The following is an 18,596-nucleotide window of genomic DNA, read 5'->3' as shown; positions in this document are numbered from 1 at the left end:
TAGCAGGAGACGTCCTCTATGGGAGCAACCCAATCTGTCCAGCTCTATTATGCGAAGGAACCTTGATAAGAAAGTGCATCTTAAGCGTCTTGTCCTTTCCGCTTTGTGAATGTCTCAGAACCAGTCGTGATGACGATTGCTGGAGTGATTCCCGTTACTGTCTTTGCTAAGGAATGTAAAGCCATCCACAGCCACAAGAGCGAAGATTTAAGAGAGATGGTTGCCCGTGGTGAATGTCAACGCACCCTTACCAAGTGTCAAATCTCTTTGTAAAATGAACCAAGAGGCAGATTAAGATATTGTTAACGAGAAGCTGAGGAGCGCTGGTAGATGGAGTCGTGTTGCGTATTACGTTTAGGTTCTTTTTTTTAGCTCTACCGGCGGAGGGACTGGATGACAAGGGGTTCATGGAATTAACAACTTCCTTCCTCCTCACCCCTCCCATTGATGAAAGGAATTCCCTGACTCGAAGGTTCCCTAAGCCGGGAGAGTGGTACGGATAACTTCTATAGAATATGTAGAGCTAAGTGATGTGTTGCACTCAATGCACTCCTGAGGCCAAAAAAGTAGAGATAACTACGAAAGGTAGCACGGTAACTGAGGCTAACACGAATTATGTGCTTCTAAATTGAATAGGTTTAGCCCGGTGTAATGTGTCAAACGGTGCCAGGTTGATGTCCTAGAGGCAATGTTTACTTTTTAGAATTTTTATTTGACTTTTTCAAATTAGGTAAATTAAGTTTTAGTTAGACCCTCATGAACTTTGACTTTCCTGGGACTATTGCGGAAATTCCCGTAATGAGCTCGTCTACCTGAAACCTAGAAACCCTGCAACAGCATCCAAAAATTGAACTGTAATATTTTAATGGCTTCGCTGTTCCCTTCTAAGTTGCCAGTCAAACCGTTTCCCACGGTTTTCGTTTTTAACAGATCGGTTGGTAATACCATCTACGTCATCCGTATGATATCATATTTGCTTTCCATCCACTAATACTATCTATCTTCTAATAGTTCATTATCACCTGTGAATACGTAAGTATGATTGAATATTCAGCAAAAGGTAGCTCTGTGAGAACTTTTACATGAACGGTCCATGGTCCCTCCATTACTGAACAAGATGTTCTTCTCCCTCCGAACGTACTCAAGGAGGAATTCAATAGCCTAATCTCTAATCTCCATCCTATTCATCTCTGCCATAATTCGATCCGGCTTCCACTTCCCCATTCTCGTCAGAAAAAACCTGGACAACATAAAACTTTTAAGTGGGAATTTATGTACACAAAACCGCGTCTAAATTTATTCCAACGAGGAGTGCTCCTCTCGTCACATTTCATGCCATATTCATCCTTGTTGCTTTCCAAAATAGATTTAAGCGTTAACTCTCGACGAGGGTGGTACATTGTTTGTTCATTCTCATTTAGAGCTTGAAGCCAAAAATCCTTGCTGTTACTCCAAATTGCTCTGGAATACTAGCAGAAAAGCTTTAGAGTTGATAAATTCCGGGAGCAATCACTGAAAACTTCGGGATTGAGATTGGGCGACTACGTACCACAGCAGAACTGTTGGGAGATTAGAAACGTGAATCGACATTCGGAACTTTCAAACAACGTACGAGGACTCCTCTACGACTACCACAATGTATAATAAAATCGGTACAATCTGAGTTCATAGAAATCGGAGACTGCAGACCTCCGGAAAGAGAACAGGCGAACTAGGACTGCGGAAACTAATAGTGGCGGTTTCGTGCTGAACTATGCAAAATGAGGATGCAGTGTAGGAAGTTTAATGCAGCTACAGAGTTGTATGACTCGACCAAAACTACGAGGACGTAACGCTAGAATTGAGTGCAGTTTGCTGATCTGACCGATTTCGAGCGCGTCCGCACTAAATGGAATAGATCCTGTAAATTCCAAGAGAGTTATGCAGCTGTTGGAGATGATAGACGAGCTACTGCTGTTCAAAACGATAAATACCTTCCACTGTCCTGATGTTATTCTATTTCAGACTTTGGTCCCAGGCTACGACCACCGACTCACTATAAATCCTTTTGGAAACGACAAACTCCGAATAGAGGAAAACAATAGAGAGAGGTTTGAATTGCTTACCGTCAGCCAGCATTCGAAACGTTTGTGCTGGAATGCGGATATGTTAGGCATGGTAGACAGCGGCCTCGATGCCCAATTTGGTATTATAAATGTCTGTATCTATGCAGGCGTATATTCTACGTGCCTTTTATGGTTAAACTGGAAAATCTACGAAGGACGACTGTACGAAAAGGACACAATCGCTCGAGAGCATTCGGGCGTAGGCCTATGAAATGGGGACGGAGGTAGATGTGCTACGTTCACTAGTGGAGCTCGAAACACGATTTTGATATCCCATAGCGGACAGGCTACAAAATAACAACTACAATTCTACAATTTTGTTTATATATCGGCCAGACTGAATAACAGTCGACTTCTTTCTTTTTACTTGCCTCCTCGCCCTCGTTCTCCCTGGGACGTGTATATGTTTGGAGCGGCCTTGACAGTGACCCAGTAAGAGTAAAAGCAAGTTGTACGCGTACGAATATGCATGCTATTATCCTATAGATATACGTGCGGCATGGATACGTTCGTCGTCGTCACAAGAAGAGCGAGAGTGCAGAAAATAGAAATACTAGACAGAAAGCAGTTTAAAATATCGACCACACTCCGACCCAGACCTAGTTAGTGGGTATTTATAATATATCTCGTATCGTTCCTGCCTTCAATTTTGGGTACTTAATGGGAGGAGCCACATGCGTGCAAAGTGTCGTGGGTTGCAGACATGGATAGAATGTCAAATGATGCAGAACTAAGCGCTTAATTTGGGTAATTGCAGAAATTGAGCCACGACAGTATCATGTTTGTGTCCTTGAAAGGTATCGTTTCCCACTGAAAACGAAATTTACGACAAAGCACTTGGATACAGACTGCAAAAGGGATTTAAAGTATTGCCTTTGGCCGGTTCGGATTAGGGAGATTTATGCGAAGAAAGGCGCAGTACCATCCCTCTCCTTTGGGACGTAAAGCTTACGAGCGACATCGTTTATTTGTAATGCGATTCATGGCTAAGTCGTGCTGAGCATACCAAACTTTTTTTCCTTGGTACTCCACGTATCCTTCGCCAACGTCTATCGGTTCATTGATGCACGCTTTCTATCAAATATGTATATGTATGCATGACGCGACATCAGCTATCGCTTTCGGATCCTTGAAACTTTCCCTGTTTTTTAGGTCAATGACTTTCGTCTTCAAAACCACTTCCTTTCCTTCTCATTGCAACTTTTTTTGCTGTTTCAGGATATACAATTCTCGGCGGATCACGAATATCTGCTTTGTGCATTTCATGGAATCCTTGTTGTTGTAAATAGTCCTTGTAAGCTTCGATGTAACTTTTATTTTCAACGTGTTCAAACACATGTAGGAATTTATCTCTAGTCCTTGCCGGAAAAGTGAAGAAGATGCTGACGTTGATAGCGTTTCGCGCTAGGTACTTGGTAGAAAACAGAAAGGATAATCACCCGGGGATTGATAAATGAATGGCACATACAGGCGAATGCTGAAGTGAATGAAATCATGTAATACTTGACCCAGTTTAGTAATTTTCGTGAAAGGACGGGAAAGTCAACCAAAGCTAGTTGCAAACGAATTAATGCTGAACCTTTTTCTCGAACCGATGAAAGGGTATGAACAGGGAAGATACTTGCCTGCATGAGAAGTACTGAAAGACCAGCAAAGAAACATGTACTGATTTGAAATATAACCCTTTTGCTTCATGTTTACACATTTTTGATGCCTCCGTAAAAAGTGATTATGACAAAATTGTAAGGAAATGAACGGGAAGAACAGAAAGCAACTGCTGGGGAACGAGAGCTCAACACTTGCAGCTGAAGGACTCCCAGAAACATACACAACTAAGCCAAAAAGATAAAAAAGAAAGCGCAAATAAAGCCGAGAAAAAAGGGGAAGGGAAAAGTAAAATGCTTCAGGAGCTGATATCATTAAGGGTCATGATTTTTCTACGGAAAGTTGCGGGAGGAGACAATTTTCCGAAAAAATGACCCGAAATTCGCATACAGTAAGTAATCGCCAGCAAAGGCTTCATGACGTATACAAGCAAAAGGCACGTTCGAAGGCCTCATAACTGGTGGCAGACAATTCATCCAGCCCAAAAGCGAGAACTAAGGATTCGTCAGAAAGTATACTTAAGCAGAAACCCTAGTAGATTTCAGGAAAGTTCAGAAAAAGATTCTGATTCTTGGGCTGAACTAGTTGAGTGAAAATCTAGGCGAAGGCAACAAATAAATAAATAAAAATGCAAGAGAACGAGAACGATACTAACTGCTTTACAGTTAGGAAGTAGCCTGCAAGCAATTTTTTGAGAGTGCACTATCGTGTTAGTATTATACTATGATAGTGAACTCTCGAAAAAGCACTCGACAAATCATATCTGCAATCATGGTTCAATGGACCTCATCGAAATGTGTAAACGCAGCAGCAATGCTTTTTTGGAACGTTGAAAAGGACTTACAGAGAGGGTCTAAGTCCAGATAGGGATTAACTAGTTAAATCCAAACGGTAGTTTGATCAGATTAGCAGCAGTGCGAGGCGCGCAGTTTTAGATTCATTGACGAAGTAGAACAAGAGTGAAAAGGAGAATATGAAACGAAAGGAGCAAATGAATAAGACGGAAAAGATGGAAAGAAAAGCAAAGAGGGAAGAGAGGGAGAAAGGCAGAGGAGGGTGGATGAGCAACGAATATTCAAAAGGGAGACGAGGAATTCAGAGAGGGAAGGAAAAGAGGGAGAAGGCAGAGGAAAAAGGTACGGAAAAACGAGTGAAAAGAGGAGACAAAGCGAAAAGAAGGCAGAGAAAAAGGAGAGGGACAGAAAGAGTAGAAAACACGGGACGTAGTGAGAGCAGGGAACACCCAGAAGAAAAAGGGAAAAAGCAAGACAGAGAAAGAGAAAAAAGGTGGAGTAAAAGAAAACTGTTGTGACCAAGAGGAAGAGGAAGAAAACTTCACCCAAAACCATAAACACACTTTACATATTTTCAATGTTAAATATAAAAAGTTGGTAATATCTCAAAATGATCATTAACATTTTTTGTTGTTGCTTCATCATGAATTAAATAGCTGTGTCATAGTTTATGTTGTATTTGGTGGTAATGCACCTTGTTTTCCGTTGAGGTGAAAGGGCACACATGGAAACCATGCCACGGATCGCTGGTGGTCCGTTGCTACAGTGGAGACTTGTTTTGGGAAACTCAGGGAGTGGATGAGTTGATGTTGCAGAATTCCTAGTTGTTAGAGGAGTTATATTGATTTGATTCCCTCACTCCGTTCAAAAGTTAATCAGAGATAACAGTGATAAGAGTAAATGTGTATCATAGTAATTTGCAGAGCTTCATGGCGATGTATCTGATTTATTGGTTCGGGATTTGAGAAAGGCTCTAGGAGATAGTAAGCTTGAATTACGAGGAAGAAGTATTCCCAAGAGTTGGACTTCTCATTACTTAATTTGATTGCAGCAGAGGATGGAAACCAAATGCGAAGCTACACCCGATCATATGCTGCACGGTGGAAGTGTAAAGTCATGAAAGCCCACACTGGTGGCCGTGGAGTTTCAACCGTAAGTACCAGCAACGGTGTGACCAATAGTAAGGAGAAATTGGCCATTTTTTTTATCAGTATCAACAATACTCATAGACACCGAGATTTTGCCATATATAAGCCGCCGGATGGAGAGTTGCGCGAATGGATGGTGTATTTATCCGCAATGGTTTTCTTTTCGATACCATTAACACCCTTAGCGGTAAGTATTTAAGCTATACGGGTCCAGTTCGAATGAGTTACGCATGCATCCTTCGATATTTAGGCCCAAGGAGGCAGGGTGAGATCCCCAAGTACCGCGCCTCATAAATACATGAGGCAGGAGAAACATCAATTGAAGGTACGATTCGGCGAGGATCTTTCTTCACGACCGCGGTACTCGAACTCGGAGTTATACGGCTCCACACGCGATTGAATCGTTATTTTTTGTTGTTTTATTTTCAACTTTAGCTTGCGTGTCTACTTCCGATAGAAATGTACGATATTCCCACATTAAAGACACGTAACGTTAGTGTTAAATGACACTTGAAGGGCTCAAGTGCTTAAAAGACCCCGCCAAATTCCCAAGCCTGGCTAGCAAAAAAGCAAGCAAGCATGTGACAACGGAATACTTCAGTGGAATTTCAGTATTTGCGGGCGGACCACCACAGTGAATTTCGATAAAACTTTTAGGTTTTTCGGATAGTTTTCCTTTAGGTCAACCCAGGCCACTCATGATTTTGATCACCACCTAATACAAAAAAGTCATTACATGAGGAGAGAAAGACTAGACTAGGGAAGGGGTGGAGCGGAAGCTAAAAAAGAAGAAGGAGGAGACTAACGGTAAGAGAATAAGAGAGAGGCTAAAGACCAAGAGAGGGCAGAGAGAAACTGTGGCCAAGAAAGAAAAGGAGTGACTAAGGCCAAGGGATGAATGGGGAGACTAAGGCCGAGAGGAAAAGGAAGAAACTGAAGTCAAAAGAGGAAAAGGGACACTAAGGTCAAGACAGCAAAATTAAGGACAAGAGAAAATGGAGGGAATGATCAAGAGAGGAAGAGAGGAGAGCCAAGTGAGAATGGTGAGAAAGAGAAGGCTAAGAAAGACAGGGGAAGAAAAAGCCAAGTGAAGAAGAGAGAGTGAGAGAACGAACAAAAGAGGGGAGAAAGAAAAAAATCCAAGAGAGAAACACAGAGAGAAAGGCTAAAAAGAGTAGAGAAGGAACAAAAAGAAGGAGAAAAGGGCAAAAAGGAAAAAGAAGAAAAAACCAAGAGAAGAAGGGGCGCAAGAAGTGGGATATCAACACGATATTGGGTCATTGTGGCATCTGGAGACTGTTCCCTAACAGGCCAAGAATGTGTTAGATCCAGCTGGTTACAAGTTCACCTAGATGGAGACGCTGCACTTGGCTTATGGCCATGTTTTAGGAACGAGAAGAACTAACGGGCATCTGAATTGGAGAAATAGCTCCAAATCTGTTCTCTATACAACGGGGAAGGTTTTGAAAGAGCCGAACTGAGATTGAATAGTATACGCCGAGGGTGGCGTGACCATGGAAGAGCTTAATCTTGAGTATTGGAACTCCGAATACCTTAGACACATTCAGTCTCATTTAAGACCTTTACCCCGATGAGAAGAACATGCGCACATGGCATTTAACGGGGTCAGTTACGGGTAGCACTATTGGATGGTAATTGTACTAGTGGCAAACTGTTGTCAAGTATATCGCCCCAGTTAGTCTCTGGGCGGATTTTCTGAACAAGTACATCGCTATAATCAACGACTTCTAGGAGAACATAAAGCTCAATGTAATCATATGTCAAGAGATTTCTAGGAGACTTGTTACCCGAATTTGGCTGCCGTAGGTCTCATCGACATGAATAAGCTTGTTTAATGTCCGATGACGATAGGCCCGGTGTTGGTGTTCAAGTACGAAGCACCTTGCAGGCGCAGGAATAAATGCACCACAAATTATGGGTTGGAGTTAAGAATACTAAGATTAACTCTTTGGATCCACTAGACAAAAAGGACGCCTAGATCAAGCCGGAACTGCTAACGAGAGGTCTTCGACCTGGAAATGAAAATTAGTATTCCACCAGGGACTTCCTCCTAAATCAAATTGGAGTACTCCAACTACGTCTCGGCTAAGCAATCAGTTTTCGAAATTGAAGAGTTCATTGACGGGAGAGGGTCAGAGACGGAATTTTTGCTCGACTCTGCAACTAATCCTATTTCTTTGCTAAGAAGAGCTTAAATGCCTTTCTCTGTTGTGACCTACGTTCCAACGATGCTACCTTGTCTAATCTAGAGTCAACAGAAGCAGAAGATTTCTATGTGGTTCATGGCCGATTGGCATCGTTTAAGGAGTTATAACATTTAGCCCCCATTTTCAGAGTGAAGAAAAACAAACATCTAATAGGCGGTGGTGCCATTTCAAAGCATATACTTTGTAGTACCTCCGAAATCAATGAGTGAGGCGAGCCTATTTTGATGTAGCCGATCGATGTGTAACAGGGGCGATACGAAAACTGTAGAGTATCGTGTCCACTAAAGTGAAGAAGAAAGGCTTTACCACCATGTCAGGATAAAGATTTGATTATGGATATGAGCGCCGGTATCTGCTACTGAAGTTGCACAAGAGTGCCACCAAAACTGATCGTGCGCAGAATCTTCTGGCAGCAATTTGAAGCTACTAATCCAAAGGCATTTTCTAGTAAAACAAGGGCGACTATAGGCTACCACTTCCGATGGAACTTACAACGTTACAGCTGACAAAAAATATATGATCGAATCTCTCGAAGGAAAGATACCAAAAAACAATTTGTTAGTTTGTAGTCTCCTGGTCAAGATGGCATAATATCGGCTATGGCGTAGAAGCAGAATAATATATTCGTTCCGTGCTGCTAGAAATCTATCTATGTAATACGTTTAGGCACAATCCACGCCGCTTAAGGCGAATACGGTAAGGTTTTATACAGAAGGTGGGCAAGGATGCGTTAGATATCTATTTGGGATGATTATAGTAAGATCGTTTCTTTGTTCTTCTTAACACGTCTAGCACAAAAACAAATCTGCAGACACTCTAGGCAGAGAGTGCACTTGACATAAATCCAAACGTTAGACGCTTTGTCCGAAATGGCTCTATGGAACTTCTGATTCTGTTGTGTAATGCGCACGGAATACAAAAGGACCAAGCTAAACAGGATCTAGAAAACCGAAGGTGTAGACGCTGCTGGGATTATGCTGTAAGGCTTAACAGATGTCCTGAACGTACTCCCAGTCGACCTTTCTGCCAATTGTAGGCTGCGTTGTGCTGGCTGTGGTGACGAAGTAAGGAAAATTTCGCACCCATATGACAAAACCATCCATGTCTACATCATACTCAACATTGATCTACACTTGTTCCTCCTAATAGCTTTCAAATCATTACCAATCGCCTCCATGCCACATATTTAGCTCATCAATTTCTATTTTTGTTCCACTCTGCATTACACTCTAATGTATTTATTGAATTGTTTACTTTCTAGTAAAACAGCGAAATCTATAGATAGCCCCGTCTGTATAGCATGGGCCGACGTGATATCGAATCCACTTTGAGCAAGCGACCGCCAAGGGAAGGACGAAACAATTCACTGTGCGACAAAATGGCCAAGTCTTGCATGCAGTCATGAAGTTATCGTCAATCTTTTTGTCGGCTCCTCGACATCCTCTTACAAGCCGTGCACTTGCATCTGTATCTAACTATGTGCATGGATCGATTCATCGAAAACTTCAATGACAAATCGCCTAATGATTTTATTCTAAAACGAACAAATACAACAAATATTATATGTGCAATGGCAGCAGCAACAGGTTTATGTCATTTCTCTATTTTCTTCCGTCCCCGGTGCGAGCACCCTGGCTCCGTACCCTTTCCGAGTTTCTAGAGGAATATTTGTAGAATGTCTCCAACACTGCAGACATTATTATAAACTTTATAAATTAGACATTTGTAGCATCCGTGTTGTATGGCTGTTACAGATACGTGTATAGATACAGCCAGATGAGGGGACGGGTCTTGTTTTATTTACAATCCAATATTCATGATATAATGGAGCGGAGTACATGTGAAGGGTAGAGGAGAAATGTGACGGAAAAAAAAGAGTTTTCGAAGCGTCTTGATGTCTGGCATGACGCCGGATAATTTCATTCATTGAAAATACAGCAACAGGTTGTTGATAAAAAAAGAAGATACGAAAAAGTTGTAAGAGAAGATACTATCAGAGAAATGGCACTGGGACACATTTTCTTTTCAAGGTCGTGTGGAAAACCGTGGGAAGTGACAGAATTGGGTGAGGAGATAAAAGTTGTTCTGATTTTGATTGGTTTGGGACTGATAGACGGGGGGTCTCTTTCAGCTTTGCAGTTTAAAAGATGAAGCCGTCATCATATGATTCATTTCTATTTGCGATCTTTTTAGATGTTCTGAACAGGATGCTGGTCGCTCACTCTTTTCCTGAATTACTTTGACACCCAATGATTAGAAGCATCTTCTAATAGTGTGAATCTGATGAAAGAGATGGAAAACTAAAGATAAACTAGTTGAAATCCTGCACTATTTAAGTAATCCAGATCAGATACCTGATGACACGTCTGGTGACAAAAAAAGCCGAAAGTTTCAGCTTTCATCAACCCCTTTTGAAATGAGTACTCCGGTTTCAGTACGAGAAAACCAAATCACATCATTCTTATGAGATTTGCAACTTTGTATATTTTTATAGGAAAAGCTGTAATCATTTCAAGACTTACCCCTGATTCGATGTCGGTGTTTGTATTTGGCGTTGATGCCTGGCTGGGCCTGTTTGGATACTGGAAAGACAAAAGAATACTCATCAGACTTAAGTCCTCATATCGTGATTGAATATGGAAATGACTTAAAAGTTTCCTGATTGGCTTTTGAGATAAGAAACTTCCTCATGTTGAAACTCAGAGTCAACCCCAGGTACCAGCCTTACAATGATTATTACACTATGTAATGCATGTGGGTCAAACTACACATACACGCATAGACTGATGTTCCTTCCTTGAGGGTTGCGCTTTGCACTCACTAGAAAAGTTAATATGATATATAGCACCAATCTGTCCGTCCTGCTTTAGAACCTAGTGATGTACATTGGCTTCTACCAAATTCACGTGGCTATTCCACTTGGTACCGAACATTAACATATGTAAACCCAAAAAACTTGGTGAAGCTACCTATCTGCATTGTAAAGTCAAGAAAAAGCTAGAGGTAGCTGACTGTATTTGGACGAATAATATTTTCCCATCTTTCACAAATCAGGACCAATGTAAGGACTTGACTCCGTATACAATGGAAGCTCAGGCTCAAAGACTACAACTGACCACGAATGATGGACTGAAGGTGAAACCAATAAGGGTACGCCCAGGAGGCATAGGGATTCTTAAACGAATGAAACGAACGGTTCAATAAAATGCGTTTCAGCTTCCCCCAGAACCTCGTGAGACACTCGCAATCCTCCTATACATTTCTGCACCAAGTGCTGTTAGGGTAACCCATTTGACGGCCATCTTGAGAGAGTGGATTACACTGCATGGCGTCAATAGCAATGGAATTGTCGCCCCTCCTTATTGTGTAACCTATCCAATGGCCACTACCACCATCCAAACATATCGTGTATGAGTGAGAGGCCTGTGCGCGGACCAACATGCAGTTCAGTGCCACCGTCTGTAGGAACCACGCTTCCTGAATGAGAGAGATTGATGTAGGTAGAGTGCGATGACCTTCAGACTAATTACTTCAGTTTTGTTGATGTTGATGGTCTTCAGTGCAACTACTTGGCTTTCTTTTCAAATAAAGAACCATTTGGCCAAAGTCCATGACCCGGTGTGAGAGCAAACCTATATCATCAGCGTAGTCGAACTTCAGAGCATATTCAAAGGAAATTTAGTCCGTAAGAGGTCCTCAAGTCCGCAAGAGAGAAGAAATCGGCTATGCTATGCGCAGTTACTCATGGAATGCAAAAGCACATTTACAATCTGATTTGAGCAAACGTAAAAGGTTGTACACATTTCTCCACACCGACTGTCACACCTATGCCAGGTTCTAGAGGGGAGCCCCGATAATTCCTATTTCCATATAATTCGAAAAAATTTGGCGGTCCCGTGTTCATTTTCTTCATTTTTCACTCCCGATAATTGGTAATCGAATTGGTGGACCTCGGCGCAAAACCGGGATGTCTGGAGTTCCTTATTAAGGCAGGCCTAGACCGGATACCGGTTGTTGCGCCGTTGATGATGATGATGATGATAATTGGTAATCCCGATAATTCGTACATAAACTGTCAGACCATTGACCATGCGAATTATCGGGATTCCACTGCATAATATCCAAGGTGACAGAGCAGCAGAGAGTCTATCAAGCAATTACAGGGTTTGAAAAAGGTGCACATACCAAGGAAGATTGGCTTTGTTGAAGGGTAAAGAAATGGAGAGTGGGAAATCGAGAAGGATTGCCCACACGGGGAAAAGTCGTTTTGAAAAAGAGGGATCAGATGAATTTTCGTTGAACGCGCTTCAAGAGCGCATCAGTCATAGTTGCGAAAAGGAGCCTAGACTACACCTCAACATTCAACAAGGGAGTTGAAGATTGTTAAGGAGGGCTGGATTGATAGAAAGCACAAGATAGGGTAGGAACTTAGGATAAAACCAGACATTGTGGAAGCGTGGTTGAGGATGCCAACGAAGTGGGATTCAAACGAAATGTATCCTGGAATATTACACCCATTGGGGGTGGTCGAAGGCAAATTACTTGCAGTCGGCGTGAATAGTATGGTCATATTGGTGGCATGATAATTCGCGCTAACCAGAATTCACTTGCCAAGACTGGTTTGAACATCGAAGTTGAAACGCTGGCCGAAACAACGGCACCTTGGTCCGCTGGATGATGATTTGAAAATCTCGCGACTCTACTCCAGCAAATGACAGAGAAAAATGGCGCAACCGACTACGACGAGCTGATCTCGCTTGCGAACTGGACAAATGGTAAAAAAAGAAGGAGGATGGCTGATCGGTCGCTGGAAGTAGAAGAAATAACGTCACAGAGGTTTAGGTTCGACTGCATCCCAGTACACATGGATAAATAGAAGCCAAAAAGGTTGGAGAAGTAAAAACTCTACCAGAAGAAATTAAAACAGAAGCGACAGAAGGCAATAAGAAAATACCATGCTGAATAGTGAGGAAGAAAGGCTGGATTATCTAGACTTGGAGATCCTAAGGCTTCAGACAGACAGCACGGCGTAGACGAGTGTCACATCAGAGGGAGAAGAAGAAGAAACTCTGACACTGAGGGATTTATCGAAATAATGGAAATAAATATTCACCATTCGAACGTTACGGCTACTGTCATTGCGAGCGCACTTTCTAATAATATTTGAGTAGTAGGACCAAATACATAACATTCCAAACCTCCAAGCAGGCACAAAAATACGGTAATTGCCAAAATATGAAAATGCATCGAAAATTTACAACAATGCGATTGGATACTGCCAATGGAAACCACTGGCATCAGCCGATGCAACACTGCCAATGGAACCCACTGACATCAGCCGATGCAAATTGCATTCTCTCAGCTCCACATCAACGCCATAGACGGTTCTAAACCATATTGAAAGCACAAAAGAGGAGAGCCAGATGGCTTAAATGGCTGCGTAAAACCTAGGCACCTCAGGGTGTACATGGGCACTGTTAAGTCGTGGTAGTAGATACCAGGACTAAGGTAGTGACTTCCCTGTAAGTTCTATTCCCTACTTGTCATAAAAGGTAAAAAGTAATAAAAATTCGTGGAATACCAACTTGCAAATCTGGATTAAATTTATGATTTTGGGCCAAGATCTCTTTTTCTCGTGAAGGGATGAAGAATGAGTTATAGAATGTGGGGAAGCCCCTTACGATATCGCAGTTTCCAGACTGCTTGCTTTCTTCTACTTAAATTTCAATGGTGTAGGCTGTACATTCTGCGATTGAGCGGGGTAAGATGGTGAGATTCAGAGAGCACTGTTCTCCTCTTATGTTTTTTTTTATTCCAGAAAGTCCTTCTGTTCGATGTAAGATTCAGGCTCACTGCATTCCGAGGACGTCCACATGGGGGTAGCATAAAAATATTGACAGTGAAATTCTAGTCCGAGATGAATCACATTTCAATAGTATAATGATATGCACCAGCGGAGAATTACAATATAGAGGAGAAAGTTTCCCATGAGTAACAAGCTATCTAAGAGAGACTCCCTGAATGCCACCTTGCTCGGGAATGTGATGGGGAAACACGGTCTTGGAAACTGTAATATCCTTGTCGTTAGCGGTTGGATTTCAACTGACCGGCAACAACATCGTTAGCAGCAGATTTAGGAGTTATCTTTTAAATATACGCAACAAGAGAGACGCTGACCTTGACCTCGAAAGAGATCTTTGGAGAGCTTCTACTCCCAAGCTCCACGTAGTTCATTTTGGTGAAACGACTGTCGGTAGGAAGTTGACGAATTACCAGCTGGAATAGTGTCCGTTCAAGTTATTATCAAATGTAGAGAAAGCTAAGACGAATCAAAAAAATGCATGGCGAGATAACCTAAGGTCTTCTACACCGATGGCTCAAAAACAACGGTTTTGAAACAGGAGCTTCCCTCTCGAATAAAAACGCCAAGCGAGCTTTTCCCTTGCAACAATCTTTCAGGCGAAAGTGTATTCGATTCCAAGGGCGACAGCGTTGATAGTTGACGGGCGGTTAAAAGGCAGGCGCATCGCAATCTGTAGCGATAGTCAAGCTGTGCTGAGAGCATTCAGTAGTTGTTTGATTACCTAGTCCAGAAATGTAGAAACCGATTCTTTCTATTCCACTACACTGAATGCAGGGCACAGTCCAAAAAGCACTATAAGAGACGACGGATCCAGATGATGGCGCTTTTCAAAATCCGCGCAACCTTTGGCTTGTAAGTGACAAGAAGTCATCTCAATTCTTTTCAGTTTCACTATAGAAGCAAGCATTCCTGCTCGTTGTGATCCCATGGAGGACGCTGAATCTTACTATCTAGTGTCCAAGAACTCAAGCAATTGTTTTAGTAGCTGAATCTTCTGCAGTCATAGCTTCTGGGCGGAAGGTATACCTGCTATCAATAGAATATCTCTTCCCTTCTGATGTCAATGAAGGTGTTATTATACTATGCCCAAATGGATCTCCCAAGTAAGCGAATACTCCTGATGATGTGATGGTATGTTTGCGAATTTTGAATTCCTGATAAATTTCGCACGCTTTACGAGGTTGCGATTCATGCAAAGGCAGAACTATATCGGCACAAATTTTTGCAGGCAGCACACCGGCAGCTCATAAATGGCTAGAGCCAGTATTCTATCATAGAAGTCTCGCAGGGTAAGAAATTGTGCGCAACAAGGTATATACTCACTCCGGTTTTAGGTTAGAGTTCCAGTGCAGCCGTTCGAAACCTGCGTCGTCCTTTTGCAAAACAACTAAAACGTTGATACTGAATCCCGCCAAATAAGGCATCCCTTGAGATGGTGTATGTTGTTGACGAGCTTAGTTAGATTGCCTCCTTTTTCTAGGCAGCAAGCCCTATTCGAATTCAAGGGCTTTTATTAACGACTGGAATGGCGTAATACATAGATGGCAAGCAGACACTTTCCGAGTTTAAGGCTTTTTTTCTTACCACAACTTTTATATCTTTTCTTCTATAAGTTGTATGTGTACAAAGGCTATGTTAGGAAGTACCCAGCTGGAGAAGACTTCTTGGATCTTGTTTGTCTGATGACTTTCCAAGATTTCCCGTCCCTGTTTGACCAGTTTCTCTTGGTATAGCCAGAGGGCTACCTGGAAAGAAGTAAGCGGGGCCAAAGCAGAGGTTAGGGGTCGTTTATCATCAGCATTTTGGCAGTTACCGCATCTGATAAAGGAGTTCTGAAGGGTTTTCGTCTCTAATTTGTTGATCTTGTAGAAACCGGGAGATACTTATTGGTACAGCTTTCGATCGATGTATTGATTGTCCTTAACGCTGGCAGACACTCCCTATAATGCTTCAAAATGCGCATTGGTAGCATCTGATCCGGATTGGAACTGAAATTTCGTGACTCTCAATATATCAAGCCAAATTTTTGAAACCCTATGTAGATTTAACACTTTGAAATACAAAGAGCACCATGGAAGAAATATTCCAAGAAAGAAAAGAACACCTCACTTTCCAGTGCTAAAAGTGCTCCCGATGATTTGTTTCTAACCATCGAAATTCGTTGAAAAGGATAGCCTGCCAGGTTATAACTAGTCTTACTATACTACGGTCTGGTCACTTCTTCATTCAATTATGTGAATAGTGTCATTATTAAAAAACAATCCTGTCTGTAGAGCCCATAAAGCGAGATAGACCTTAGATATATTCAAGTATCATCATAGAAACTGTGGCGGCGGGATGAGGGTCGAAATGTACAAAATTTTCTTAAGGGCACCATTTTTGAAAATATAATTATAGCCTTCCATTCAACATGATCTTTCTGTCCCAAAATAGATTCTCCCCCAATTTACTTTTATCGGTTTTCAAATCGTCTGATTTTGAAAAAGAGAGGATTTTCCTCGTGGATCCTATTTCATTGTCCTTTTCCGATAATCGTCTCAGAATTATAAGTAGGTCGCATTCAAAAATACTTTCAATTTCTGAATGAGTTGTACATTTCACTCTTCGCTGAACCCCTGGTGAACCAAAGGTGGCCTTCATTCGTCTTCCAAATTGCTCAACTTTATCCTCCCACCACCCTTTTACCTCCATCTACTCAAATTTCAAAGGGAAAAATCCCACAACGAGAGGAAAATAACTTGCCCATTCTCCTCATCATTTTCTCTGAGGGTATACAATCTCAGAGTCAGCTGTTGTAATGTCCTCTTTTTAAAAGGCTGCGTCGGGTAAATGACAAACATATACACTGTGCATATATCCCCATCTTGTTTCGTAAATCACATAATATAGGGTTACCCGGTCTTATGCCGGATAAAGCTACAAGTACAGCGTCTACTCCTGTAGGTTATAGCTATACGCAGCCTACATATTGATATTTATTCCCTGCAATACTTTTCCCTCGCCTACACCTACTTTCACTTCGGAGTCCTTTCTCAAATTTCTGTATGTTGCTACTCGCCACGAATTTTCTAGGAAAAATAACTTTAAAACTGGCAATTTTGCCGGGTGGCCGGGCTTGGGTCTCCCGAATCCAATACTCACTCACATGTTAAATGTCGAGATGTTGTACCAAATACCGGAAAGGAATTCAGATTTTTTTTTTCTTGCTCCCTACCGGCAAGAAAGTACGATATGATGACGGCGATGTGTAAGAGTGAAAGTTTTCGTGTTGTAATTTTCCATTTTTATATCATTGAACTTGAAAACTTTGGTCACGAGATACGAAAAAGAAAATGCAAAAAGGATTTTTCAAAGTTGGGAATGGAATCGGGAAGAAGTTGAGTGTGATTATGGGATGAGTCGGGATTCAGCGAGATCGATAATTCTTTAAACACAGGCATTTCCTAGTAGCAAACAGCGAGGAGTGTTGCGTAAAGATCTTGATAGTGATCAAAGGATAAGAATTGCGAATATTTTTCCGGATATATAACACGACCATCTTTTTCGTTCAGTTCTCAGATAACCAAGGACTATATTGTTCAGTGCACTCTTAGCGCCCTGAGCTGCTTAACTGACGAGAAGTCTTACTTAATTCTCTGAGCTCCTGTGAACTCTTACCAAAACTTCTTGAAATTAAGGTTCTGAGGATGTTGGTAGTCCTTTGTGACAGCAGTACACACTTTCTATAATGTAGACACCTTCCAGAGGACACTTGATCTAAAAAGTAACGCATAAGACGGTCACTTTAATTCCTTAAATGATGCAGTCAAATGTAAGAACCTTTAGTTGGGATCAATTCAAATCCAAGTAAGCCAGGAAGAATGTGTGGTTCCAATGTAATAAGGGCCCAAATTTAAATTATGCATTGGAAGCACTTTCCTCTTGTCGGCATTCTCTCCGGAAGATGAATATCAATGCTGCAGGAATTTCGATTTGAACTTCTTGGAGAGGATTCTCTTACAAAAATATATTCGTCTAGACGGGTTATGATGAGGAAATGAGGAAACTGTACTATCTCTGCTTTGTCCTTCCAGGTGGTGCCCTGTCTGGAACATTTACAGGGTTCCGGGAATCTAAGGACATTTATTAAATTTCTACATTCCGTCCTGGTTCTCCATTAAAGAAGAGCCTTCTTAGGTATCTTCCTTTTAAATTTTTATCTGCATATATGCGCCTTCCTGCTCTCTCCATACAGACTGCAGACTGCATACATTGTCAAACGGCGTACAGAAATGAATATGACTGACCACAGCAGCAGCGGCAGACTCATTTAGGGAGAGTTGAACTCTCCTTAGAAGTTCATCTTTACCAGTACCAACCCCCGCTGCAACACCATTCCGACACTTAAGTTTTCGGGCGACGTAGACCACAATAAGTAAATAGAAGCAGCTTTTTTCTCATTTTGTGATGCAATATTGGAACTCTACCAATTTAATAAGGTCAAAAGTAACGAGCATAGGACCATTCGAGCCATGATGCCGGTATTAGGCCGTCGAATCGGAAGACCAAAAAAGCGACGAACGTAAAAGCATTAAATGAGCAGATGAGCTAGATAATGGACTGACGCCGCATCAAATTATGAAGTGGAAGCAAAGCAACACGGAAAAGGTTCGACTGAGGATAATCATTTCCTCCAAAGAAGGGCGGAGCATATATCGGCATTGTCAAAAAGGTTGCAGGAGATCCGGACCTCATCTAATTCGGAAAAAATGCTAGTTGTATTAAGAAATCCCGTCTAGTCAGGAGCGGTACTTTTGAAGGATGGAAGTGGACAGTTGCTTATAGGCAGGAAATGAGCTTCAAATAAGTCATCA

The 18,596-nt window shown here is 41.8% G+C and overlaps 1 protein-coding gene across 7 annotated transcripts in view; it reads right to left on the bottom strand.

The window, feature by feature from the left end:
- The window catches only part of LOC119659198 (trithorax group protein osa), a 403,506-nt gene that overhangs the window by 268,785 nt on the left and 116,125 nt on the right, over positions 1-18,596 (bottom strand). For all 7 annotated transcript variants that reach the window (XM_038067160.1, XM_038067163.1, XM_038067164.1 and 4 more), the window contains one exon: positions 10,403-10,462. In XM_038067160.1, coding sequence (XP_037923088.1) covers positions 10,403-10,462 — 60 coding nt within the window. The remainder of the gene's footprint in view (positions 1-10,402; positions 10,463-18,596) is intronic.

Source organism: Hermetia illucens, chromosome 6 (genome assembly GCF_905115235.1).
Source record: "Hermetia illucens chromosome 6, iHerIll2.2.curated.20191125, whole genome shotgun sequence".
Taxonomy (NCBI): Eukaryota; Metazoa; Arthropoda; class Insecta; order Diptera; family Stratiomyidae; genus Hermetia; species Hermetia illucens.
The sequence above is the reverse complement of the archived record's forward strand: the minus strand, read 5'-3'. Positions and strand labels throughout refer to the sequence as shown.